This window comes from Drosophila erecta, unplaced genomic scaffold, assembly GCF_003286155.1.
Source record: "Drosophila erecta strain 14021-0224.00,06,07 unplaced genomic scaffold, DereRS2 tig00000021-arrow-pilon, whole genome shotgun sequence".
In the NCBI taxonomy this organism is placed as follows: Eukaryota; Metazoa; Arthropoda; class Insecta; order Diptera; family Drosophilidae; genus Drosophila; species Drosophila erecta.
In genome coordinates, this window is record NW_020825198.1 from 869968 (window position 1) to 893434 (window position 23467).

General features: G+C 50.9%; 6 protein-coding genes across 6 annotated transcripts; 4 read left to right on the top strand and 2 right to left on the bottom strand.

The window, feature by feature from the left end:
• Positions 1-193: 193 nt before the first annotated feature.
• LOC6545200 (jmjC domain-containing protein 5) lies at positions 194-1554 on the bottom strand. The gene is made up of 2 exons (XM_001971025.3): positions 1224-1554; positions 194-1172 (listed from the first exon to the last, which is right to left on the bottom strand). The coding sequence occupies exons 1-2, from the start codon at positions 1494-1496 to the stop codon at positions 240-242; spliced, it is 1206 nt and encodes a 401-aa protein (XP_001971061.1). The 5' UTR covers positions 1497-1554; the 3' UTR covers positions 194-239.
• Positions 1555-1595: 41 nt separating this feature from the next.
• Positions 1596-3780, top strand: LOC6545201 (gustatory receptor for sugar taste 61a). The gene is made up of 9 exons (XM_001971026.3): positions 1596-1657; positions 1718-2084; positions 2142-2333; positions 2389-2583; positions 2636-2802; positions 2878-3000; positions 3059-3213; positions 3331-3583; positions 3639-3780. The coding sequence occupies exons 2-9, from the start codon at positions 1889-1891 to the stop codon at positions 3717-3719; spliced, it is 1362 nt and encodes a 453-aa protein (XP_001971062.2). The 5' UTR covers positions 1596-1657; positions 1718-1888; the 3' UTR covers positions 3720-3780.
• A 541-nt stretch (positions 3781-4321) lies between these two features.
• Positions 4322-11387, top strand: LOC6545202 (centrosomal protein of 290 kDa). The gene is made up of 14 exons (XM_001971027.3): positions 4322-5015; positions 5062-5235; positions 5293-5700; positions 5759-6345; positions 6400-6638; positions 6695-7629; positions 7688-7820; positions 7876-8029; positions 8087-8773; positions 8828-9484; positions 9536-9668; positions 9726-10714; positions 10765-11095; positions 11154-11387. The coding sequence occupies exons 1-14, from the start codon at positions 4692-4694 to the stop codon at positions 11343-11345; spliced, it is 5943 nt and encodes a 1980-aa protein (XP_001971063.1). The 5' UTR covers positions 4322-4691; the 3' UTR covers positions 11346-11387.
• A 271-nt stretch (positions 11388-11658) lies between these two features.
• LOC6545203 (enoyl-CoA delta isomerase 2, mitochondrial) lies at positions 11659-12976 on the top strand. Its single transcript, XM_001971028.3, has 3 exons — positions 11659-12037; positions 12095-12214; positions 12270-12976. Exons 1-3 carry the CDS (start codon positions 11765-11767, stop codon positions 12663-12665), a joined length of 789 nt encoding a protein of 262 aa, XP_001971064.1. The 5' UTR covers positions 11659-11764; the 3' UTR covers positions 12666-12976.
• A 35-nt stretch (positions 12977-13011) lies between these two features.
• LOC6545204 lies at positions 13012-17524 on the bottom strand. The gene is made up of 7 exons (XM_001971029.3): positions 16590-17524; positions 14769-15225; positions 14567-14681; positions 14187-14424; positions 13956-14133; positions 13753-13889; positions 13012-13696 (listed from the first exon to the last, which is right to left on the bottom strand). Exons 1-7 carry the CDS (start codon positions 16912-16914, stop codon positions 13572-13574), a joined length of 1575 nt encoding a protein of 524 aa, XP_001971065.1. The 5' UTR covers positions 16915-17524; the 3' UTR covers positions 13012-13571.
• Positions 17525-18365: 841 nt separating this feature from the next.
• On the top strand, positions 18366-23160 carry LOC6545205 (nucleosome-remodeling factor subunit BPTF). Its single transcript, XM_001971030.3, has 6 exons — positions 18366-18623; positions 19700-20247; positions 20326-20515; positions 20980-21351; positions 21407-21610; positions 21710-23160. The coding sequence occupies exons 2-6, from the start codon at positions 19755-19757 to the stop codon at positions 22374-22376; spliced, it is 1926 nt and encodes a 641-aa protein (XP_001971066.2). The 5' UTR covers positions 18366-18623; positions 19700-19754; the 3' UTR covers positions 22377-23160.
• The last annotated feature ends 307 nt before the right edge of the window (positions 23161-23467 follow it).

Sequence of the window (23467 nt, forward strand, 5' to 3'; positions counted from 1 at the left end):
GCAGGTCAATCGGCGCTTAGAAATCGGAGGCATTCCGTTTCATTCCATTTCATATGATTCGTTGATGATTACCGAGAAATTCTATCAAATTTGTATAAATACGATGATAACAGCGTTTATATTTTAACGATTTAGTAGTCTATCGTGTTTCAACATATGTAGTTTTTGTAAACTTTGGTAAACTCCATACTTAAACATGTAAACATAAATCCTACATGAACCTTACTCCTCTAAAATGCTTACTCCCACCAGAAGCTTACAGAAAAGCTAGGAGCTTCAGATCTCACGTAGTGCCACCACTTGGGTGGCATGTACAAGCAATCACCGGGTTGGAGGAGCAGCTGGTAGAATTTCGCCTTTGCTACCAAGGGATACGTTTCAGGATCCAGTTGAGCAGCATCTATGCGAGCTGTATTGGCTAGGAACTCACTTTCGTGGGGATACAGATTGTCAGTGTCTTCGGGAGCAGCTAGGATGATCCGCTTGGAGCCGAATACCTGGCACAGTAAGTTGTGCTTGGGATCGTAGTGCATGGGTGAAATGGTTCCAGCTGGACCCAGCCAGGCTTTGATGTCCACAGCTCCTGGGGCATCTCCGTTGCCAATGGTGCAGTAGTCGGGAATGGATATATCCTCTTTGAGGGCTGGTATCTGGGAGAAGAGCTCGTGCTGGGCGAGATACTCAATATTCTGGCCAGCCTTGCTAGTATCCTTGCCGAACTGTCTGCTCAGGAAATCGCGGATCTTCACCAGCTGCTGGGACCACTCATCGCTGGCATAGTTGGAACCTATTTCAATGGGCACCGTGCGATTCCCGGCCACTTGGAGAATGTAATTGAGATCCAGCCACTTGTGCAGTGCAGGCCAATGCTGGATGGTGTTTAGAAGGAGTGTGGGTTGTCCTGCCCCGAAGCACTTTGTCTGGAACTCTTCCAGACTGGGAGCATCCAGTTGGGGTATATCACAGGTAGAGGATACTCGGGTTAATGGCTCCAGAGTTGGAAGTGTTTCGGAATTCGTTGCTGCGGCTGCACCCTTGTCGAGATAATCCATTAGGGCGACTTTCAGTTCACTCCAGTCCTCCAAGCAGCCCAAGAGTTGAGCCTCATCCAGGATCTCGCTGCACGCATCCTTCTGGGCAGGACTAGTGCTCTCCAGGAGCAGGAAAAAAATCTAAAAAATGTACTTTTAATTTGGGTGCCTTGGACAACATCTAAATCGCACCTTGAAGCAACAGGCTATGGCATATATCTTCCTTGTGGCCAAGGCAACCTGGCTGAAGTGCCCTGTGTGAATGCGTTCCCAGTTCCTGTCCACCAGCGCACATACTAGATATCCGGTTTCCTCCGCGCCGGAATCTCCTCTGGATTGAAAGCTGGCCCAGTGATCCGCGGCTCTTTTGAGTATATAGCGCGCCTCGACCTCATGCTGGACCACATTTTCCAGATCCACCCAGCGGGGCAGCAGCTTCGTCAGCTCCAGAAACCCAGTATCCATAAAATGCCTAACTATTATTTGTTTACCTTTTTGCTTACACTCGGCGTTGCCAGATTTTATTTGCAAGTTTTGATTATATCGATAGCCAAACGGTTCTTAATCGATGTTTTGCATTTATTTAAAAATATATTAGTTTGATACGTAATGGCGGTAAAGCAGAGGTAAGGAGGCTTCTAGGCACTCTTCTAAGTAACTTAAAAACCGTAGCTGCGTTTTTCCAGTATTCCGAGTGCGTCCTTCCACGGGGCAGATGTTTTTTGCACTGGCGCGGAATTGAAATAGGTGCCAAGCTTTTCGTGGGCGGAGTTTTATGCCCAGAATGGCTTTGTGTGCCCAAAGTGCCACTAATTAGGGGTTTTAGACTAAGCTGGCTGCGGTTGTAAACAACAATTATGAGACGGGGCCCTGGGAAGTGGGATTACTGGCGGCCAGAGCTCAGGAGCATGTCGAGCACTTCGGAGCACATCCGGCGGCAACTGAAAGTGCGGCGTCAGCAGCAGAGGGCTGTTCTGGCCACGAGATGGCGCTGCGCCCAGGGAGGATTGGAGTTCGAGCAGCTGGACACCTTCTACGGAGCCATCAGGCCATGTGAAGCACCCTCTTCAAATTTCTTATATATGCGTCTAAAAGTTTGCTTTACAATAGATCTCTGCGTGGCCCAGTTCTTCGGCATCATGCCTTTGGCGAATATCCGGAGTCGCGATCCCCAGGATGTGAAGTTCAAGGTGCGGAGCGTCGGCCTGGCAGTCACCGGTCTCTTCCTGCTACTCGGTGGAATCAAGACCTTGGTTGGTGCCAATATTCTCTTCACCGCGGGTCTGAATGCCAAGAATATGGGTGAGTTCGAGATGGTAGGGTAAGCTGATCCCAAACGCAACTGAAAGCAACATAGTTGGGTTGGTCTTCCTCATCGTGGGCTTGGTCAACTGGCTGAACTTCGTGGGCTTCGCTCGCTCCTGGTCGCACATAATGCTGCCGTGGAGTTCCCTGGACATACTGATGCTCCTTCCCCCGTACAAACGTTGCAAGCGAAGCCTTCGGTCAAAGGTCAACTTCACTGCTCTGTGCGTGGGCGTCCTGGCATTAGGTGAGTTCATCGGCGTATCCCTTCAATGGCTTTCAGCAGAGCTCCCTTTCAGGCGACCACATGCTGTACTATGCCTCTGGATACTGCAGCTACAGCACGCACATCCTGCAGTGCCACACAAACCACTCGCGGATCACCTTTGCGTTTTACTTGGAGAAGGAGTTCGCCGACATCATGTTCATCATGCCCTGCAACATTTTTACCATTTGCTACGGATTTGTGAGTACTAAGAGCATTTCCACATGTTTGAAGTCCATGTACTTACTGCTGTTTAAATAATGCTCTTTCTCCTAGTGGATAAATGGAGCGCTTACCTTTTTGTGGAACTTCCTGGACGTCTTTATTGTCATGACCAGTATTGGATTGGCGCAGAGGTTTCAGCAGTTTGCCGATCGAGTGGGCGCCTTGGAGGGTCGTGTAATATAGTCTAGAAATGTTTCCAAGTATTTCCTTACCGAACCACTTTGCCATTCAGCAAGTTCCCGAAGCCCTTTGGTACGATATCCGTAGGGATCATATTCGCCTCTGCGAGCTGGCCAGTTTGGTGGAGTCCAGTATGTCGAGCATAGTGTTCGTATCTTGTGCAAATAACGTATATGTGATCTGCAACCAGGCTTTAGCTATTTTCACGTGAGCCATATATTTTTTAAATCCTGCATTAAGGTGTCTCAAGTTTATAAGATTTAGATACTTAATCTAGAAACCCTGATAGTTTTTGTAGCTCTCCATCTTTTCAAACCCGTTCAGCAAACTGCGCCATCCCATAAACTACGTTTACTTCTGGTACTCGCTGATCTTCCTGCTGGCCAGGACCAGTCTGGTTTTCATGACGGCCTCCAAGATCCACGATGCCGCGCTTTTGCCCCTGAGGTCCCTGTACTTTGTGCCCAGAGATGGCTGGTCTCAGGAGGTGCAGAGATTCGCGTACCAACTCACCAGCGAGTTTGTCGGATTGTCCGGATATCGCCTCTTCTGCCTGACAAGAAGGAGTCTTTTCGGAGTGGGTAAACTGCAATTTTCAAGCTGCACTTCATAAATGTAACAATCCTCTCCAGATGCTAGCCACCCTGGTGACCTACGAACTTATGCTGCTGCAAATGGATGCGAAGAGCCACAAGGGACTGCGCTGCGTGTAGCCAAATCGGTAAACTGGAACTTGGCCTTAACTGAATGCGTAATAAAACAGTAATCAGATTGGAAAACTGCGTCTGAAAAAGGGTAGATTTCTACGTGGAATGTGACTTAGCAGTGCAAGTGTGAGTTCATCCAACCCATTCGATTCGGGTGGTTATTAAATGGCCAAAAAGCTGCCAGGATAATTGGCCGTTCCCAATGCCGAGTATCAGTTTCAATTTTTGGCCAGCTGTCACTCCACAAATGTGAGGGCAACCAAAGTCGTTTGCCATTAGCTTCAATTATTCTTACACATGTAGACAAACGTAGTGCTGCTGGCAGCTCGATGAGTTTCGAGAGGAGAATGAGTTCGTGAGGGCACTGAAAACAGGAAATTAGCTCGAAAGTATACAAAAATAATGCACCCAGAGGTATGCAACAATATACTTTGTTTTAAACAGCTTTATAAGCTATTTTCTAGTCAGAAGAAGGTACAATATTTTTCGAGTGTAGTCAAAGTTAGCCAGAAGGCGGAGGAGCAGTCGCTCTGAGCAGAAATGGCTTTTCAATTTCAGAACGCGGCCTTTGACACTTTGCCAATTAACACTTTCCTGGTTACCGATTGCCATTTTTGTTTGTGGTGGGCCATCGGCTGCTCCTACCGCCAATCCACCTTGCCGGTGGAGACGCCCAGGAGGCAATTATCCTGTCAGGAAACTTTTTACGCAGCCGAAGCAGCTAGCAAAACAGAATGCCAGCAAAAACAAAGGCCGGCCAGGTCACTTGAAAAGGAGCCGGCGGCACCCTCGTCGTTTCCGGACAGCCAACCCCCTGAGCGGGTTGCTCGGTCGCAGTTTGTTGTGGCCCAAATGTCATGGCAACCGCTCGGAAATTGAAAACGGGACGGAAAACTGGAGAGTTGCTGTGGCGAATCGGGGAATATTTTCACGCAGAACGCGATTGACCGCCGAGGAGCGAGGCCATGAGCCACCAGGATGAGCACGAGCATGGACATACCAGAAACCGTATCGCTGCGCAAGTTCCGCGACTTTTCGGCGCGCCAGAGGCAGGAGCTCTACGAAACGCTCCTCGAACTGGCCGAGTCCATCGATGAGCTGCCCAAGAAGTCGCTGAGGAAGACCCTGGAGCTCACCCTCGCCGTTTTGGAGTACAAGGGCGAGCAGGTTCAGCAGTTGCAGGAAGCAGCAAGCGGAGGAACCTCCTCCGACCGCCGCCTGCAGGACGAGAATGAGAAGCTGAAGCGAATGCTCCAGAGGCTGGAGGACGAACGCGATGGCCTCAAGAGCAAGGCCAAGGAGGTGAGCAGTAGATTATGTAAAGTGCCCAAACTCATGGCTGCATTAGTTAGGGGAGCAAATCCGCCAGTTGGAGCTGCGCCTGAGGGAGGCGGCCCAGCAGGCGGAGGTCAGCGACAAGGACTCATCGGATCCCCTGTCCGAGCTGGACAAGCAGGAGCAGCTGCTCCAGAACATCGACTCCAAGAACAAGCACATCAAGCGGCTGCTGAAGGAAATCGAGGTGAGTCACATGGTAACTTCCAAAGGAATAACTTACAAAGTACTTATTCCCGTCCAGACACTTCAAAACCAAAACATAGCTCAGTCGAAGACCATAGTCCTCCACGAACGGGAGCTGCAGAGCATCAAGGCGAACCTTGTGCAACTCAGCCAGGACATCACCAAGGTGGAACAGGAGCGCAAGTCCCTGAAGCAAAGGGAGCAGCAGCAGGCCCTGGAAATCACGCGCCTGGAGGGAAATGTTACCTTCCTGGAGGTGGAGCGCGAAAAGCAGGAGCTGGAAATGCGACAGTTCCTGGACAAGTACGAGACCAAGTCGCTGGGCTGGCGGCAGGCACTCGAGGATCGGGACAAGGAGCTGGAACGTCTCAAGAAACAACTGGAGGGCAAAAGCATCAGCTCTGCCCAAACCAATTCCTTCAGTAGTCAGAGTCAGCAGGAGGAGGAGCACATCAAGCTGCGACATGTGAGTGGGAACTTGTGATCTTGATCCATAGTGTTTCCTAATCGTTCATCCTGCGCAGCTTTTAGAATCCCGGGAACAGCGCATCGAGAAGCTGGAGGCGAAGATCAAGTCGATGGCGGAGGAGATGGCCAGCTCCACGAGGGTGATGAACCAGTTGTGCCAGGAGAAGGAGCGTGCCCACGATCCCGAGCAGCCGCGAGCTTGCTGCCAGTTGATCGAGGAGCGCCTGCGGGCAGCCACTGCCCGGAGTCAGCAGCTCTCGGAGATGCTGGAGGCGGCCGAGCAGGACAACGTTCTCAAATCCAAGCAGGCCCTGCACGCCATAAGTGCCCTGGAGTCCTACAAGCGGGAAGAAGATGGCCTGATTCCTGCCCTGCGCCGCTGCTCGGGATTGGAGCAGAAGCTGGCGGCACGCGACAAGCAGCTGAGGGGCTACATCCAGGAGCTGAACTCCCTGCACGAGGTGGTCCAGGAGAACGAGATTCTGCGGCGCCAGCTTCACATACCCGACGACGTGGTCATCATGGCCAAGAACGTCCATGCCAAGCAGCGCAACAAGGACAAGCAGATCGAGCGACTGACCCTCAAGCTGAGGACATCCGAGGAGTTGCGTCTGCAACTGAAACTGGAAAAGAGCGAACTGAGGTGGGTTGGCAAGTCTCTCGCACTTTGGAACACTTTAAACACTCCTATTCCCAGGCGGAAGCTCATGGAGCTGCAGCAGGATGGCCCGCAGCCCTTGAACGAATCCCTGCAGGCGCCCAGCGAAGTGGGTGAAGTGCCCCATAGTGTGCCCCTGGAGAATTCGCCCAGACGTGGCCAAGGCGACGGAGCAGCCAGTTCCGAGATGCAGAACCGCTACGACGAAGTCCTGGCCGAAAATGAAACGCTGCGCTCGGGCATGTACGAGATACTGGAGAAGTTGCGGGAATACGATGGTAAGCAACACTTTTTGATGAATTATTTATATGAAATCGCCGCATTATCCATGTAGCCACCTCGGAGCACATCACCATCGATTCCGATCTCTTGCGCCGCCTGATCGAAGCTCTTCCCGGCGGAACGACCACGCCGCAGCGACTCCAGGGTCAACTGTTGGAGCTGAAGGCCCGAGAGGAGGCACTGCGTCAACTGCTCCAGCAGCAGAACTACAGTGACTCCGAGACGGGAGAACTGTCCTCAGTGCACAGCCTGTGTGAGATTCCCGACATCGCAGAGGAGCAACCTGTCGAGGAGGATGCAGTGGTGAACACAGCCACCAGGCCAAGTTCGCCCACTGAAGCCACGCAGGGATTACGCAGACCCACAGTGCCAGATCCCGAGGAGAAACCGCGCAACGAGGCCCTGGCCGAGCTCTCCATTCTGCGCAAGCACTACGACGAACTGCGTCTTCATATGTCCGCCGATGGCAGTGATCTGCTGAACCAGAACCAGCAGCTGCACGACCAACTGATCGCATTGGAGTTGCAGCTGGAGAAGCAGCGGATGTCTTACACCTACATGCGCAGGGATTACGATGAACTGCTAACGGAGAGCAGAAAAAAGGAACTCCGCTTCATAGATGAGCAGGCATCTCTAGCCAGGCAGTTGGAGCGGCTCAAGTGTGAACTATTGGGAGCACGAGAGGAATTGGAGAAAGCGCATCGAAGGAACCCATACTCTGCGGAGGAGCAGCAGAAGCTGGAGCACAGGAACGCCATATTGAGCATGCAGCTGGGTCAGGCGGTGGAGCAGCTGCTGGGCGAGCTGAAGCCCACGGAAATATGTGCAGAGTACGGAATAATCAGGGAGAACTATCAGCTGGACTTCATCACAGCCGGGGACTTCGAGAAGCAGCAGCAGGAGCTGCTCACTTGGAAGACCAAGCAGGCGGAGCTGCAGAGGGAGAGCAAGCAGCTGGAAGGTCTGCTCCAAGTAGCCAATGAACAGGTTGGTGATCCTCCCCAATAGCCACCCATGGAAGGTTTAATAGCCGTCCTCTTCGCAGATTCACTCCCAGCAAAAGCTGCTCAACGAGATCACGGATAACCACATCAATCTGCGTCACCTGGTGGCCGATCTTCAGAGCAGCTGCGACGAGAAGCTGATGCTGGCCAAGGTGCAGAGGGACTTGGATAGTGGTAAGCACACACTTGTTCTTAAAAGGGATTGGCCATTGCATAACCCTTCTTCCAGTAAAAGCTGAGTGCTCCCGCTTGGAAACAGAGCGCGAGAAAATGCAGCTGAAGGCGGACTCCCTGCAATCGCAACTGGAGACCAGCGAGTCATCCCTGAAGCAGGCACACCAGGACTTCCAGCAGGAGCGCACCAATAGCGATATTAAGCACAAGTAAGAGCCAGTGGTGGATAAACCCGATCAGATCTAACTTTCCACCTTGTCCTACAGATTCCTCCAGCATTCACTGTTTATGCTCAAAGATAAATATGCCAAATTCACGCCACTGGTCTTCCTCACCAACTTTGTGTTCGCCTACCAAAAGTTCCAGCGCCGTCTGGAGGAGGAGCAAGTGCAGCAGCGACAGAGGGACCACACCGCCCTGGCTGACGAAGTGACCGCTGTGGTCCAGGCGGAAATTGGGCTCAACGAGGAAAGTTCCCAGCAGCTGGTGAAGCTCATAAAGTCTGAAACGCAGGCTAGACTCCTGGAACAGCGTTGCGAGATCCTGCAGGCCAAACAGGAGGAACTCCTTCGGGAGTTGGGAGAGTTGCGGATAAGCCAGGCCACCGACACCGAGCACTGGAGCACCATTCAAGCCTTGTTCGGTGACGGAGGGCCAAGAAGGCAACCCATGGCGGATGCGGAGACCAACACGGACGCGATGGCTCCCATTCCGGCCATGAGAAGGGCAGTCCAGTTGATAGACAGGGAATCCTCGCCCATTGGATCTCCGCTCCGAAAACATCCGCACCTGGACACGGCCACGCAGACGCTGGAGGCGCCAGTCAACTTCTCGGAGACGGCGGTCCAAACAAATGGCATTCCTGGCCAGCAGAATCAAGCGGTTCAGACAGCGGAGGCAGTGGAGGACAGCAGGAGAGATTCACGCGCGGAGCTAGAGAAAATGCAAGAAACGTGAGTACCCAAGTAAGAAAAAACAAATTAACTATAAATGGTGATCCCCAACAGCCTCCAGGAAGCCAATCAGCGCATCGAGGTGCTAGGCAAGCAGTTGGAGGCTTCCAGATCGGAGAGTCGCGAGTCCGAGAGTCCCCACGGTGGGGTGGTGGAGAAGACCATACTCTCGTTCCACACCCTGCTCCTGGAGAAGGACCAGTCCATCCAGAAGTACCAGGACCTTCTGCAGACCGAGCGAGATCAGAGTCAGCAGGCACTTAGCAAGCAGCTGGCCGAAAACGAATCCCTCAGGGCCACTGTGAACAACCTGAACTTCAACATCAAGACGAAGGATGCAGAGATTCAGAGCCTCCGGGAGCAGCTGAAACAGAAGCCCGAGGTACCGGTAGAGCGCAACTCGACGACGGATTCGAGCTCCAGCTCCAGTTCGGACAGCTCGGTCAACGAGCTGACGGATGAGAAGATCGAGGAACTCTTTGAGAGCAGCTCAGTGGACAGACCCCAAGAAGAGACGGAGGTGCATGTGGGTGCGGTTCCAGAAAGCATAGTTGCCGAAGAGCCCGAGGGCGAGCAGGAAAAGCAGGACACAGAGGAGCTGAAGGAAGTGCCGACGCTGCACAAGCAAATCAAGGAGCTCAAGGATAAGCTGGAGTACAGCGAAAGGAGCCTCAAGACCAGGGAGGAGGAAGTGGACATACTAAAAGAGAAGTAGGTTGTAAAGTTAATAGTTCTGCTTGATGTTAATCCCTTGAATGGCAGGTTGAAGCTGTGCCAGGAGCGGGAGAAGTCGGTCGAGAGCGCCGTGAGTCCCGAACTGGACCAGCTACGCATCTTTCTGGATGAGAAGGACAAGCACATCAAGGATCTGATGGACACGCTCAAGAACTTCCACGTAATGTTTCGCTATACCAATATACACATCTCTATTATACAAATTTGTAACCCGCAGGACGACCAGCAGCGCTATATCAAAGACACCTCGAACTTCTCGGAGGACCAGATAGCCAAACTGGCTGCCGATCTCAACCGCACCGAGGCCACCAACAAGATCTATCACACCCAGATGGAGGCACTGCGCCGCCAGCTGGCCAACGTCACCCAGCGCGAAAAACAAGCCAGGGATCTCAGTCAGTCGCTTCGCCAGCAGCTACTCAAGCGCCCAGTGGTCTCTATCAAAACGGAGCTGAATGCCCGCGTGAAGAACGAGAACCAGCAGAAGCGAATCCAGCAGCTGGAACTGGACTTGGACGAGGCGCGTGGCCAACTGCAGCGACAGCAGGCGCTCCTGGAGGCCAAGCGCACGCGCAGTGCCAATGAGGTGCAGCTGTGGGAGAAGCAGAAGCGGTACCAACAGCAGGCGGAGAAGACCAAGGCCAGGCTGGAGGAGACCGAGCTGGCGCTGGAAAAGACCCGAGCCCTACTCCAGGGAGCCCGCACCACGATTGCCCGTTTGGAAAAGGACAAGCAAATGCTCGAGTCCAAGCTGGGCAGGAACGGTCCCTCGAGCAACAGTTCTGGTGGCAATAATCTCAAGTGCTGCCGCACTCCGTCCTGTCCGAATCTCCAGCATGTGGGTGTCAGCAAGTTCGCGCCCTCGCCTTCGGAGAGTCCGGAGACCTACACGGGTCCCAGCAGCGAGTGCAGCTCTCCGGCGCATCATCACGCCCAGATCTTCGATCAGAGTCAGGTGGACCTCATAGAGGCGCTCAAGTCGCGCATTGAGCTGCAGCAGCGCAAGATCATCGCCATGGAACTGGAGGGCAGGGGCAGCAATGCCCTGACCACGGAGCTGGAAAAGCTGCAGGAACGCTGCCAGGCCATCGAGGCCCAGAACATCCGGCTGGAGGCCAGGAACCTCCAGCTGCAGCTGGACTCCGATCTCTTGAGGCAGGGCGACAGCAGCGACCGGCTGCAGAAACGGATCAAGCACTTGGAGGAGTAAGTAGACATCAGGCTGATGAATCGGCACTTATACACACTTTTTGCAGCTACATCATCGCGCTCAAGGAGGAGATGGCTCGCAACGAATCCCGTCGAGAGTTGTGCAAGTGCAGTGGCCTCAAAGTGAGCACCAATCAGGGCCAATCGGCGGAGCAGACGATCCTATCGCTGCGCAATCTCGTGGAGAAGTTGCGATCGGAGAACAAGTTCCTGAAGGATGGTCGGCGATCCACGGAGTCCCGCAGCTCCACGGACTCCACTCCTGCAGAGGCGGCACGTCTGCAGCAGCAGCATGCAGAGGCGCTGGACAAAATAAGAGCTCTGCAGCAGGAGCTGCAGAAGCGGACCAAGTGCAGCCAATGCGGTGGACGCAGCAAGGTGGGTACCAACCAAAATACCTTCATTAATACAATAATTGTGTTTGGAATTTGAACAGGACGCTGCCAACGAGGAGCTCAAGTTCATCAAGGAGCAGCTGGTGAAGAAGACGCAGCTGCTGCAGAAGGCCAAAGTGCTTTTGACCCGTGCTGCCGCCAAGGAAAAGGTGCTGAGGGAACAACTGGCCTTGTGGAAACGAAAGTGCTCCGAGTTGCAAAATGTGCCCGTGATCGATGAGATTAGCGAATAACCAGTATTGCTCATAAGATGAATGTTGTACAGGAAAAGAGGAATAAAACTAAAGTTTTTTTTCACTGCGGCGGTTTTGAATGTGACGCCCAGTGCAGAGTTGCCAGATCGCGCTGGCATAAAATAGTTGGGGAAGTGGAAGCTACTAAATAAGCAATATATAACATATATATAATATGGCTATCTATAATAACTTATTTAAACTTTGAAATAATGTATATTTTGTCGGTTCAAGAAAACATAATGCCATTTCCCTGAACCAACTATCGGCTACCCTCAGTCGTGTCAACATTATGGCGTGGGAATACCCCTGATGCCCAGTAATCGGAGAATTTAACAACAAAAGCAACCGGCAATCAGAGTAAAATGATCAACTAATTGGACTTTGGCGCTCATTCTGCGTGGAGCACTTGCGCCAAGATGTCGTACCAAGGCTACAAGGAGCTACTGGTGGAGCAGCAGGGCAAGCTGCTCGTGGCCAAGTTCAACAATCCGAAGAAGAAGAACTGCATCAACAGGTTCGCCTACCAGGAGATGACCCGCGTCCTGACCGAGGTAAACGACGACGAGGGCGTGACCATTCTGGTTTTCACCGGCGTGGGCGACATCTTCACGGCCGGCAACGACTTGTCCCAATCCTCCAAATCCGACGACATCGACGCCTTCTTCAAGCAGTCCAATGCGACTTTCAAGGTTGGATATCTGTATGTCCCCCGTCTACTTTGTGTTTAATGCAATCCCTACTTGAAGGCCATGGTGCTGAGCTTCGTCAACTGCAGGAAGATAGTGCTTGCCTTGGTCAATGGACCTGCCATCGGGATTGGAGCCACCATTGTGGGATTGTGTGATGTGGCCTGGTGCTCCGAAACGGTGAGTATGGCTCCACACTTATGGCACCATGACCTGACCAGTGAACACATTCTAGGCCTACTTCTACACGCCATTCACCAAGCTGGGCCTGGTGCCAGAGGGCGGTTCCTCCTATATGCTGCCCCTGATCCTGGGGCGCTCCAAGGCGTCGGAAGTGCTGCTGCTAAACGAACCCCTGAGCGCCCAGGAGGCCTACCAATTCAACTTTGTGTCGCGGATCTTTAAGGCCAGCGAATTGGAGTCGCTGATCTGGCCCAAACTGCGCCAGTACTCCGAGCTGCCCACGAACTCCCTTCTGCAAGGAAAGCGCCTCATCAAGGAGGGCTTCGTGGAGAATCTCATCAAGGCCAACGAGGCGGAGTGCAAGCAGCTGCTCCAGCAGTTCCAGCATCCCGAATTCTTCCAGGCCATCATGGACTTTGCCAGCCGCAAAAACAAGGCGAAATTGTAAATATGGTTAAAGTTTCTATCTCAGCGGCTTTAGACGCCTATTTTTAAACACAGGAGATATGAATGGCAAATGGTCTTTATAGCGATTAGATTAGAGGCATTTGGGGCGCTTTTTGGACCAAGCCCATCGGTTAATCTTTTCAACTATTTCGGTCTGTACATATATTTCGAAAGTGCTGATTAAAAGCAATTGAGGAACAAACAGGTAGTGGTTTGTGAGTGAAACAAGCCAGCTGCGGTTTAGATAATAGAATATTGTTTGTAAAACTATATGAATTAAAAAGATATATTCCTATATATCTGCATAAGTAATGCTCCCGTCCGTTGGAAACTCAAATGCAGTTGGATTCATGTATAGTTCACTTTATTATTGCATACATACGAGTATTCGTTTATTAACATATCATTTGATGCTTCTGCCGCGTGTGTGTCTGTATATAATATGTATATGACCGTATTGCACTTTATACTAGTTCAACATTGAGTAGTTCCCACAGCAGCTCAGATCCTTGCCGCAAAAGCTGTGATAGTGAACGGGTGGTGACTTAGACTACACTACGCTTTACATTCCTGTATCAACTAGATTTAGATCTAGGCCAGACCATGAACTCTGACTCTGTGACTCTGACTCTGTGAGATTCTGCTAGTGAAATTCGTTGGCCTCTCTCCGGACTTGAAATACACTCGAGCCTAATCCTTAAAGCTAGCTTAATCCTAGGCGTGCCTGCTCATGTACAAATTGATGATAGACGTAGAAACATATCTATAATAGCCAGTTCAACTTAGGCTGCGTTTTAAGTTATTTCCAATAACTGCCCCGTCCAATTCAGAATCTTTACAATTAATCAACAAAAAGAGCTACGGGAAAACGGTGTTCTCTCATTTATTTAGTCCTAGTTAAGCTACCTTAGCTAAACTCCCCCCTTAGACTATTTAGCACAAGGAGTGCCACTGCATGCAGCATCACCAGCTGCCACCACGTGCTCCGCAGCCCGCCCGCACCACCATGATGCAGTTCGGCGAAGCTCTCGCCTGGAAGGAGAAGGCAGATGACATGGGTTCGTTAGTAAGCTGGTGACCCTACTCACCGTTCAGAATGTGCACCACTATGGTGAAGTTCTGGAACTCGCTGATGGAGCACGTGTAGTTCCCGGAATCCGTTTTGCTGATCTTCGCTATCGAGAGCGTCGAGTTGGCTCCATCCTCCATCAGTTCCGTTTTGACGCTAAGAGAGGGAGAGGGAGACGAGCTTATATGGCGATCCCGACCAGGCCCAAGGTAGCCCACTCACCTGACTCCCCCGCGAGTTACGTCGTAGTTGAGGATGTTGTCCATGTGCTTCCAGAAGACCACCGAACTGGTCATGGCCACGTTCCGCACCACGCAGGACAGCTGCAGCGTGGAGTCGATCTCGTAGTACTTCTCCTGGAGCGGATCCCCCACCTCGTCCACGATCATTACTTTCGGAGCTGCGTTAAGTCATTTCTAAGTGCCCTTCAGGGAGAGAGAGTTGGATACCCACCATTCACGTGCAGGTTGATCTGAATGACGCGGGGCGGATGCGTTGAGATCTGGCATTCGTATATGGCCTCGTCGTCCTTCTTCACATTGGTTATCTTCAGTCGCCAGTTGTTGGGGTACTGGAACTCCATCTTGTAGCGCTTGTCACCCGTGTACGTGTGCATGCCCACCGTCAGCAGGTCCAGGGCGTTGCCTTGGTCCTTGCCCTCGTCCTGAGTGTTGTGCCGCACCCAAGAGACCTGCGTTCAAAGTGGAAAGGATGCATGGTCAGTTTTCAGCGGAAAATCCATCCACTATAAAGGAGCTAAATGGAAACCTCAAACGAATCATCAAAATCAAGTCGTATCCTAAGGCGATGCGGGGTTCACAATCCAAACTTACAGTCTTATCCTGCAGCAGCGAGATCCTGCAGTTCAGGTGGATGCTGGAGCCGGCCTGCACGGTGAGATTGGTGGCCTGACCAATGCGCTGCACATCCTCGAAGTGGGGGCCATACCTGCACAGACACGGAATCAGCTCGACTTTATGCTGTAGCTACTTTTCCGCCTATAAGATCTATTCCCACTGGTCTGATCCAACTCACCTCTGATCGTGGTGGTGGTGCTTGTTGGCCGACGAGAACGTGTCGAAGATGTAGTTCAGCATGGGCGCGTCCGTCTTCTGGCCCTTGGACAGTGGATGCTTGCTGTCCACCTTGACGGCGGAGTTGCGGACGAGGCCGGTGCTCCGATTCCTCGCCGGCTCCGTGGGCGTGGCCAAGGAGGCGTTGCTGCTCGACGGTATGCCGGATGAAGTGGTGGCCACTGTGGCCGGCACTAAGGCGTTTACATGCTGGCTGCCAATCTGCTGGAAGGAGGCGCTCTTCTTGTGTCCGGAAGAATCGGAGCTGCTCTTTGGGGCAGCTGTGCCCGATCCCGCCTGCAGGGATAACGACTCCAGGTCCTGGCCCTTCGGAAGGGCATCCTGGTCCAGGATCGCCACCGCTGAGGTCTGACTCTCTGGGATGACATAATCGCCATCCACGCCTTCATCTGAATCCTCTGCAAAGGAGTTATTGATTTCGGTTGAATCTATGTCTTGGTTTTCGGAGGAGGACAGTGGCGATGTGGGCGGGAGAATTGATGACATTGCTCAAGCACTCGAGTGTGCGTACAGGTATGTTCACAAAAATAGCATTTTATCTATACTTTTTAAATTATACGATTCCACATGTGAAATTGAATTTGTATATTTCTTACCAAATTAAATGTTTTCCTATCTTTATAAATTGGATTTACATTTAAATTATAATTGCTGGACACTCATTTTTTAACTCACTTAAACTCTCTATGCAAATTGCTGAAACTAAGTTTTTTATATATCTTTACAAAATTAAATTTTTTCCTATCTTTATAAATTGGATTTACATTTAAATTATAATCGCTTGATACTCATTTTTTAACTCACTTAAACTCTCTATGCAAATTGGTGTTGATTAACCACTGACGAACGCAATTCGAAATTCCCAATTAGTTGCATGCATCACAATACACTAATCACACCTAGTATTTTGCCCCCAGCTGTGTGCATTGCTTTTTGTCTATATGCTAATGCCAAGTTGGCCGATATGAGTGGGGGAGTTTGTTTGTTCGCTGCGGATACACTGGGACAACACAAATGTTTAGTTTGCTGCCCCAAAGCTAAACAAATAAATATTTCGCAGTCACCGGATGTATTGATATTTAGCAAAGTGGAATATTCTGTTTAGAAAATCGAATTCGGTCGGTTTGATTCCGCAAATAAAAGGCTTCAACTTGGAGGTTTTTGGGTCATAGGAAAGTGAGCAGAAAGTTTCAAAACAACATTTAAGAATATTTAACAACTCCTCCTCATGAATTAAATCACGAAAAATATGTCATTTGTACACTTTACGAAGAAAATTAGTTATTTAACACGTATAATCATTTTTATGCCAAGAAAAGGAGAACTGCAAAATTGTGGTACTTCACACTACTTCCAGTTAAACAAATGTATGTATGATACCAAGAAAGGGAGCTTCTTATAATTTCTCACGCCCTGAGAAACTTTAAAATTGGGCGCTTCTGCACCCAAAACAGGAACATTACTTTAACTTTACACTCACTTTCACTTCGCAGTATTTCGTAGTAACCCCTTTGCTTTCATTTGAATAACCCTGATTATGCTGACCTCCTTTCGGAAATCACAACTCCCAGTACCTAGAAGAGGTGTCCTTTCAAGTGGTTGAGCCAAGGGTATATGGAATTCTAGGAGGTATTTCGGACACGATGATTGCAAGTACAATGGCTGCGAAACAATTGAGTCAGCAGGATAATTGAAAACCAATTATATAATTATGCATTAACCGCATTCAAAGCTGCAAGTAGCAATTTCGCAATTTGCCTACCGTAACTACTCCGTAACGTGGACACCTGGATGTGTGCGTGGGCGTGGGCAGTGGGCGTGGCTGGCGTAGTGGGCAGGGGAACCTTAGACGTTTCCCGGGACTCCACCAGGGCATCCAGCGGCTGAATCCGGTTCACCGAGTCGTAAATGGTCTTGGCCTGGACGAGTCCGCCGCCCATGATCGTTGTGATGAGGAGGAGCAGCCTGATCAGGTTGGGCACGGAGCATTCGAGGTGAAGGTCACCCCTGGATGATGAGAGCTTGGTGGCTTCTTGCGTTGATTTAGTTCCGGGTCGCGTTCTTGCAGCTGGTTCATTCAAACGCATTTTGCAATCTGGCGTAGTCGGCTGTAACAAACTGCATTGGACTCGATTTCTTTATCGCCGACTCATGCCCCTTTTTTGGGTCACCTTTCGGGGTCACCTATGGCGTCTCACGCACTTTGGCCATTTGTCTTTGCCTGCCTTCTCGGTTTGGGTTGGGCGTCACGTAAATATCAACTTGATTAACTCACATAAAGCTGGGATATCCTATTGATTAGCGTAACATGTGCTCTAGGAACGATCGTTACGATTTCTACACTTTCAGTTGATTCACATTATATTCGGGATTCACACACTTTCGGGGCTCACTGGTACACACACGACCGACTACAATATGCACAGGGGACACCGAGCGGAGGAAGGACACAAGGATTGGATCCGGACAGGATCTGAAGGAAATGCATTGGGCAGCGGACCTAATCCTCATGCATTCTTCAGATGCACCGATACCGAAACCGAAACGAAGGCAGCTCGCTGGGACGGCTCGAACTGCATCACGCACCAAATAGACGACACCGACTTGGTCGAAATCGGGAGTACGGAATTCTCGGCATCCGGTTCTTTGCGAAGAACGTCTACGCGATTGAAGGCTTTGCCAATGACTGCTTAAGGAACTGGGTCCCAATTGTTGTTAATGTCCTGCTCGTCCTGCTCGTCCTGTTCTCGGCTTCACCACAGGATGCTCTCTCATTTCCCGTCTGCGCATGTCCTTCTTTCGTTCAGTTTTTCCCCGCTGTGGTGGCTCCAGGACTTTCCCAAGGACTCACCTTTCGGAGTTTGCGAGGGGTGCTTGTCTGGGGGATTTCCTTTCGGAATAAGCAGTTTAAAGCAGTCAGTTCCTAAGGTGTGCAGAAATACATTATCCATGTCCACTGTGTCTACTGCTTCGTTAGGAACCCACTTCTTCATCACACATTTTTTTATCCATAACAATTATTTGTCTTAAGCCGTGTCTTAAGCTTGTGATTATTTGTTAACGCGATGCCATAAAGCAGTGTTATTTCCTGGGATTTGTATAGCAGTAAAGTTTGTGGTTAAGCAAGCAGTGCAGTATAACAAACTTTCCATAAATGCGCTGTGCTACAGCAGAGGGCGCCACTTATTTAGAGCACAGTAAAAACCCCTTGACATCGTTTTCCCACGCAGTGCGATTTATATTAAAGAACGAAGTTCAAACTTGGGAGATTTCTGATAACAAGTTAGTCAACGCGAGTCTCCACTGTCCGTTTAGACCAGTTCGCAGCACAGTCGTTGTAGGGGACACTCGGGGGATGATTGGCCTCTGTTGTGTCGCTGGTATCTCGGACTTCAGCTTCAGATGGAGCTCGTCTTATCAGACGCGCGCGGAAGCTGCTCGTGTGCAGACGTCTCGCCCAGCTGCCAAAACCCAGAGTGGTTGATCGGGAAAAGGCAGACACAGCCTGCGGGAACCAGTGCTTCACCTGTGAAAATTAATCGCATTCCCAATTAGCAGTCGCCGGAATCCAGTGACAGGTGGGTCGGCAGCCACAATGCTGGCGTGCAAGTTCAAAGGGCAGCCAGGACGATGACAAGTGGGCTTTTCACACTCAAAGTCGCGAAAATATATGCACTTGCCAGCACACAGGATACATACAGACGGAGCGCAGGCAAATCTGCTTTTAGGTCACACAAAAGGCTCTCGCAGCATCAACAGGAGCGAGGACCACGGCGTTGCAAGAACGAACCAACAAGTAAGCCACCAAATGCCGTCCTACAGTCCTTGCCAGTTTTCCTAGACCTCATAGACTGCAGGGAAATTGGGGGCTAGTAGCCTTATAGCCACTTCCATTCGAACTAAGGTGCCTTTCAAGTGGGTGAAGTGAAGGAAAGTAAGGAAAGGTTTTCAGTGAAAGTTGCAACGGCTCTGAATCCTTTAGATATTTGTTGCATGCTTACAAACGCCTTTCAGTTTTCTGTGGCACAGCTATATAAATCCCATTCTTTAAACCCAACTCCCCTTAAATCCATGAAATAGAGCAGCATTCACGGCAAAATTAATGCTGCAAAAATGAAATATACATGAGGTGCACTTGGCTTGCATGCATATTTAATTTATCCTTGCCTCTGCGTTGTTGAGAGCGGTTTGCTGCCAGTTCGAAATTCCTAAAAATGTGTGTATGCCGTTTTGGGTCTTAAAAATGGCACGCAGCTCGTAAGCTTTCGCTTTTAATAAAGGTGCATTATAGCACAATAGTATTTTAGCATTGTAAGTATAACCTATTCTAAGATATGTTCCCTGCCACAAGTCAAGTGGGGCATATACAGATGTCTAAATTTAAGCAGATTCTCGGGCCAGGCGTGTCAAGCACGGCACTCGTGGAAAACAAACCAGCGGACCTTGTTATCGGGCTTTTCTGCGTTTTGTTTGGCTTTAATTGCGGCTTAGTCGACTGTGGGCCCTTGAAGGAGCGCCGGCCATTCTTCTGGCCATTCCTTGAGCCCCGTCACGCGGTTGTCAGCCGCTTCAGCTATTCTCGTCGCTGGCATTGTGCCTCGGATTTTAATTGTTCGGCACTCGCTGGCTGCACCGGTGGTCCTCCACCTCTGGATGCCACCTCCCACCTCCACTTCTGCAAACAGCCGTGAGCACCGCATAGAGAGTGCATTGTGACCTTCCACGGGCAACAGGTGGGGCGATGGGAGTGGGCTTGGGAGTGTCTACTCTCCTACATCTCCACTTGTTCGTGGGACTGTGTATGAAGAATTCATAGGAGATTTTTCAGCTGCTAGATAACTGCGAATGAAATGCCGACATGATCTCTTCCAGGAACCAGGAATTGATGACACCCGATTCGGGCCAAGCGAATTGAACAGCAGTCGCGATGCCCTCCCGTCGCGGTGGTGGTGGCACCACCAAGAGGAAGCACTCGCTGGGTAACCTGCGACGGGCTCATCCTGCCTCCGGCGCCACATGGAACGTCCAGGTGGTGCGCGGCAAGATGTCCTCCAAGTGCCTGTGGCACGCCTGTCGCGCCTTGATTCTGGGCCTCACCCTGATGCTTCTCGGCGCCGGAATGGCCACTCTGGGCTACTATGCGGATCACCTATCGATGGGCTCCGAGTTGCGGGGCAATGTCACGGTGCGGGTGAAGAACGACCTGAAGGGCTTCCACCTGAACAACTTCGCGTACGTGGGCCCCATTGTCATGGGTTTCGGCGGCTTCATCGTGGTGGCCTCCTGCGTGATGACCTTCGAGGCCCGGGACTCCGCCGCTAAGGTCGTTCCAGCACGATTGAGAGCTGGAGCAGGGGGCAGCAGCAAGAATCCCTCGCGGAGCAACCAGGGCAGCTCCGCGTCACAGCGTCGCGGGATGGGTAAGTACCTCACACACTCCTTCTTTCGGATGAAGGAATATATATTTCTGATATATTGGAAACTTGAATGACCTCTAGGTGCGCAGTACCAGTCGAGTCGCTGGGACCAGCACTTCGGGGTGTTCCGCTCCTCGCCGGGCGATCCTCACCAGCAGCCGCAGACCGCCTGCATCTCCACCACGCATCCGCATCAGCACTCACATCCGCAGCAGCCATTCGATCGCGAGGCACTCACCGCCGAACTGGTCCAGTTCTCCAGGTCACTCAGGTACAGTTGTGGGCTATTTGGGAAGATCACCGCATTGGGAACAGAACCTAAATTATTTGTATATATCGAAATTCACTTATACGATTGGCTGTTTCTCGCTCTTACCGCCCGCTTTTCGCTATCCGAAATCTGAAATCTGAAATCCGCATCCGCATCCCGCTTCCGCCAACCATCAGTGCATCCAATCGCTTTAGTCCCCAGTGGCGCCGCCTTTCGGGGGCTGGTTCCGCTCCGGATTTGTCCGGATCCCATGCTCATGCTAATACCACCAACTCCACCACTGCCACAAACCACCAAAACCACCAAAACCCAACCACCACAGTCTCCACTAATTACTACAATTTGCTCTCACTGAATCGATTGTCGCCGTTGGATTGGGAACTGTATTGCTCGCACCGCCGTCACCGTCGCCACCACCACCGCCACTCGCACCACCACCACCACCACCAAAAATCCTCAAGCAGCAGTGTGCGCCGAGTGCGCCAAGTGCGTCCGGGCTTGGGAGCGGGATCGCATCCATCCGGAGGAGGAGGCGGAGGAGCTGGCTCCTCTTCGTCGGCCCGGATCATCAGCAATTCCTCCAGCCTGATCCAGAGGGCCACCAGGGAGTGCTCCCTGCTCCAGCCCCCAGCTGCCAGTCGAGTCTACTGGCAGGCCTCCTCCTTTGACGGCGGCAGCAATCCTCCGCCCGGATTGGGCATGAGTTCTGGCGCCGAGAAGCGCAGTGAGCGGAACAAGCGCTCGGACACCGCCAAGCGGCACGTCCTTTCCCGGCAACGACCCATTGAGCAGGAGGAGGCGCGGGATCACAGTCGCAGTCCGCTGGGACACAGACGGTAAATTCATGTTACCCAGAAGACTATAGCATATACCATGTACCATTATTTACAGGAACTCTACCATGTCGGACTCCTCGTACAGCGGCCGCTGGACGGCTCGCTGTGCTTCCATCGCCAGTCGAACATCCAGTATCGAGTCTCGGCGCGTTCAGGTGGATCTTCATAGTCCCGAGGTGATGCCAAAATCCATTCTCCGTTCGCCCAAGCGCTACAGCTCCGGTCCATCGGCCACGCCCTCCGTGGAGAAGGAGTTTCGGTAAGTTCTTCTTGTATCTCTTTAAATTACCTTCCCACATACGACGAGCTTTTGCCGGCAAAACCGGAACCTGCGATTTGAACTCGGATTTCCTTATAGGAGTCAGTTATCCGTATGCTCAGAGCCACCACCCCCGGTGCGACAGCTGTCGTGCCAATCCAGCATGGAGCCAGCCGTTCCCGAGGAAAGTTTGGATCAGTCGGAGGAGCAGGAGGAGACCACACAGCCCAAGACGTCCTACGAGGAGATCACCGAGCTACAGCACCACACGAGCAGCTTGCCGCCGAAAAAGGCTCGTCCGGGATTCCTGCCCATCGCGCGCAGCGAGCAGGAGGAAGATGAGAGGCCAGTGGCCAATCCGCTATACAGGAGCAATAGTTCCCGCCAGTTCTACAGACCCAAAAAGGGGGTGCCGAACGAGCGGGATGATTCCGTTTTCTACATACGGTCCATGGAAAGGGGATTGGCTGGAAACGGTGGGTGTGGCAGTGCGGATGAGCAGATGTACGATTCACTGAGGGTCATAAATGAGCGGAGGACCACTTTGCTGAAAGCCGACTCCCAGAGCTCCTTGGGATCCGCGGAGCGAAAGTTGAGCAGCTTCTCCCTCAAAATGCCGGAGATCACGGAGCGGGAGAACTCTATTGAGATCGAAATAGATGCGGATGAACTGCATCCCACTGCCCCGCCCTCTCCTCCCCCACCTCCTCCTCCCCCACCGGGCAATCCACAAGCAACTGAATCAATCCAGGATCAGGATCCCTAGGATCGAATGATACATCCACTTCATAGCGTTTAACTAGCAGCCATCGACAATTACTTTAGCAACTCGATTGATGTTTGTATATGTATTTTTGTGCGTGTGCGTGTCGTTTATTTTTATAACCCCTAGATCGTACCTAGATAAGTGTTATATATATACCAGCAATTATCTCTGTGTTGCCTCGGGCCTAAGCAATCAACTAACGAATCTTCAACGACGTCTATTAACTTGATAAACTGATGTTATTAAACGAATAACTTCAGTTGCGATCGAAATAATTACAGGTGTTACAGATCTATAGTTTTCAATATTCAAAGAGCTACAAAATCAAACCATCTCTGTGACTCAAAACATCTTGAAAAACACATTGACATATTATTTTGATCGCAGCTGTCGGCACTAGTCTTCCTATTGTTAGAATATGAGATATATCACGTTATTACGATCCCATATCTTGGGTTACTGTTACTGTTAATGCTAATCTCTACGAGGATGTGTACTCACAACGATCTAATTACGAGGGCGAGGCCAAATAAATGCCAGATTTGCGCATACCCTGTAAAAAGTACAATCAGCTTATAGTAAAGACTGATTAGGCAAATTGATTTACGAAATTGGTCAACGGCGAATGGAAAGGATGTCAATGAAAAGCAATCGGAACACGGATTAAGTTCGATACACATATATGATTAGTTCTACGCTTTCTCAGTGTTAATCCCCACATAACAACATTATATGTACCTATACGATTATAGATCTGAGTGTTTATTTGTAATACATGCAATTACAGCGTTTCTCGTTCCATAGATGTTGAAAATCCACAGAAACCCTAAAATTCAAAATGCCCGAGTTGGTTTAAATGGAAGGCCGAACACGAGTCTCTGTTGATGTGCAGCGAATTTTTGTATAATTGTTCATTGCATGTTTAATATTGCATAAATAAAAGCAAACAATGTGTGTCTAATATATGAACTTAGATTTTTATTGTCGAACGCACGTTTTAATAACATAGTCATGCATTCAAATTTGCCCGCCACTTTTTCACAGCGTTGCCACAGGCTGCACTTGATGGCGCCGCGGGTGGCCGCCCTGGC

Bases quoted from the DNA above. Each gene is read 5' to 3' on its own strand.
- LOC6545200 (XM_001971025.3), bottom strand. From the start codon at position 1,496: ATGGATACTGGGTTTCTGGAGCTGACGAAGCTGCTGCCCCGCTGGGTG. The intron at 1,173-1,223 runs GTGCGATTTAGA...TACATTTTTTAG, and splicing joins CCATAGCCTGTTGCTTCAAG to ATTTTTTTCCTGCTCCTGGA.
- LOC6545201 (XM_001971026.3), top strand. From the start codon at position 1,889: ATGAGACGGGGCCCTGGGAAGTGGGATTACTGGCGGCCAGAGCTCAGG. The intron at 2,085-2,141 runs GTGAAGCACCCT...GCTTTACAATAG, and splicing joins CTACGGAGCCATCAGGCCAT to ATCTCTGCGTGGCCCAGTTC. The intron at 3,214-3,330 runs GTGAGCCATATA...AAACCCGTTCAG, and splicing joins CAGGCTTTAGCTATTTTCAC to CAAACTGCGCCATCCCATAA.
- LOC6545202 (XM_001971027.3), top strand. From the start codon at position 4,692: ATGAGCACGAGCATGGACATACCAGAAACCGTATCGCTGCGCAAGTTC. The intron at 8,774-8,827 runs GTGAGTACCCAA...GATCCCCAACAG, and splicing joins CTAGAGAAAATGCAAGAAAC to CCTCCAGGAAGCCAATCAGC. The intron at 11,096-11,153 runs GTGGGTACCAAC...GAATTTGAACAG, and splicing joins AATGCGGTGGACGCAGCAAG to GACGCTGCCAACGAGGAGCT.
- LOC6545203 (XM_001971028.3), top strand. From the start codon at position 11,765: ATGTCGTACCAAGGCTACAAGGAGCTACTGGTGGAGCAGCAGGGCAAG. The intron at 12,038-12,094 runs GTTGGATATCTG...CCCTACTTGAAG, and splicing joins AGTCCAATGCGACTTTCAAG to GCCATGGTGCTGAGCTTCGT. The intron at 12,215-12,269 runs GTGAGTATGGCT...AACACATTCTAG, and splicing joins TGGCCTGGTGCTCCGAAACG to GCCTACTTCTACACGCCATT.
- LOC6545204 (XM_001971029.3), bottom strand. From the start codon at position 16,914: ATGCGTTTGAATGAACCAGCTGCAAGAACGCGACCCGGAACTAAATCA. The intron at 15,226-16,589 runs GTAGGCAAATTG...ACTCCTTTGCAG, and splicing joins CACGTTACGGAGTAGTTACG to AGGATTCAGATGAAGGCGTG. The intron at 14,682-14,768 runs GTGAGTTGGATC...GTGTCTGTGCAG, and splicing joins CACCACCACCACGATCAGAG to GTATGGCCCCCACTTCGAGG.
- LOC6545205 (XM_001971030.3), top strand. From the start codon at position 19,755: ATGCCCTCCCGTCGCGGTGGTGGTGGCACCACCAAGAGGAAGCACTCG. The intron at 20,248-20,325 runs GTAAGTACCTCA...AATGACCTCTAG, and splicing joins GTCACAGCGTCGCGGGATGG to GTGCGCAGTACCAGTCGAGT. The intron at 20,516-20,979 runs GTACAGTTGTGG...ATCCTCAAGCAG, and splicing joins CAGTTCTCCAGGTCACTCAG to CAGTGTGCGCCGAGTGCGCC.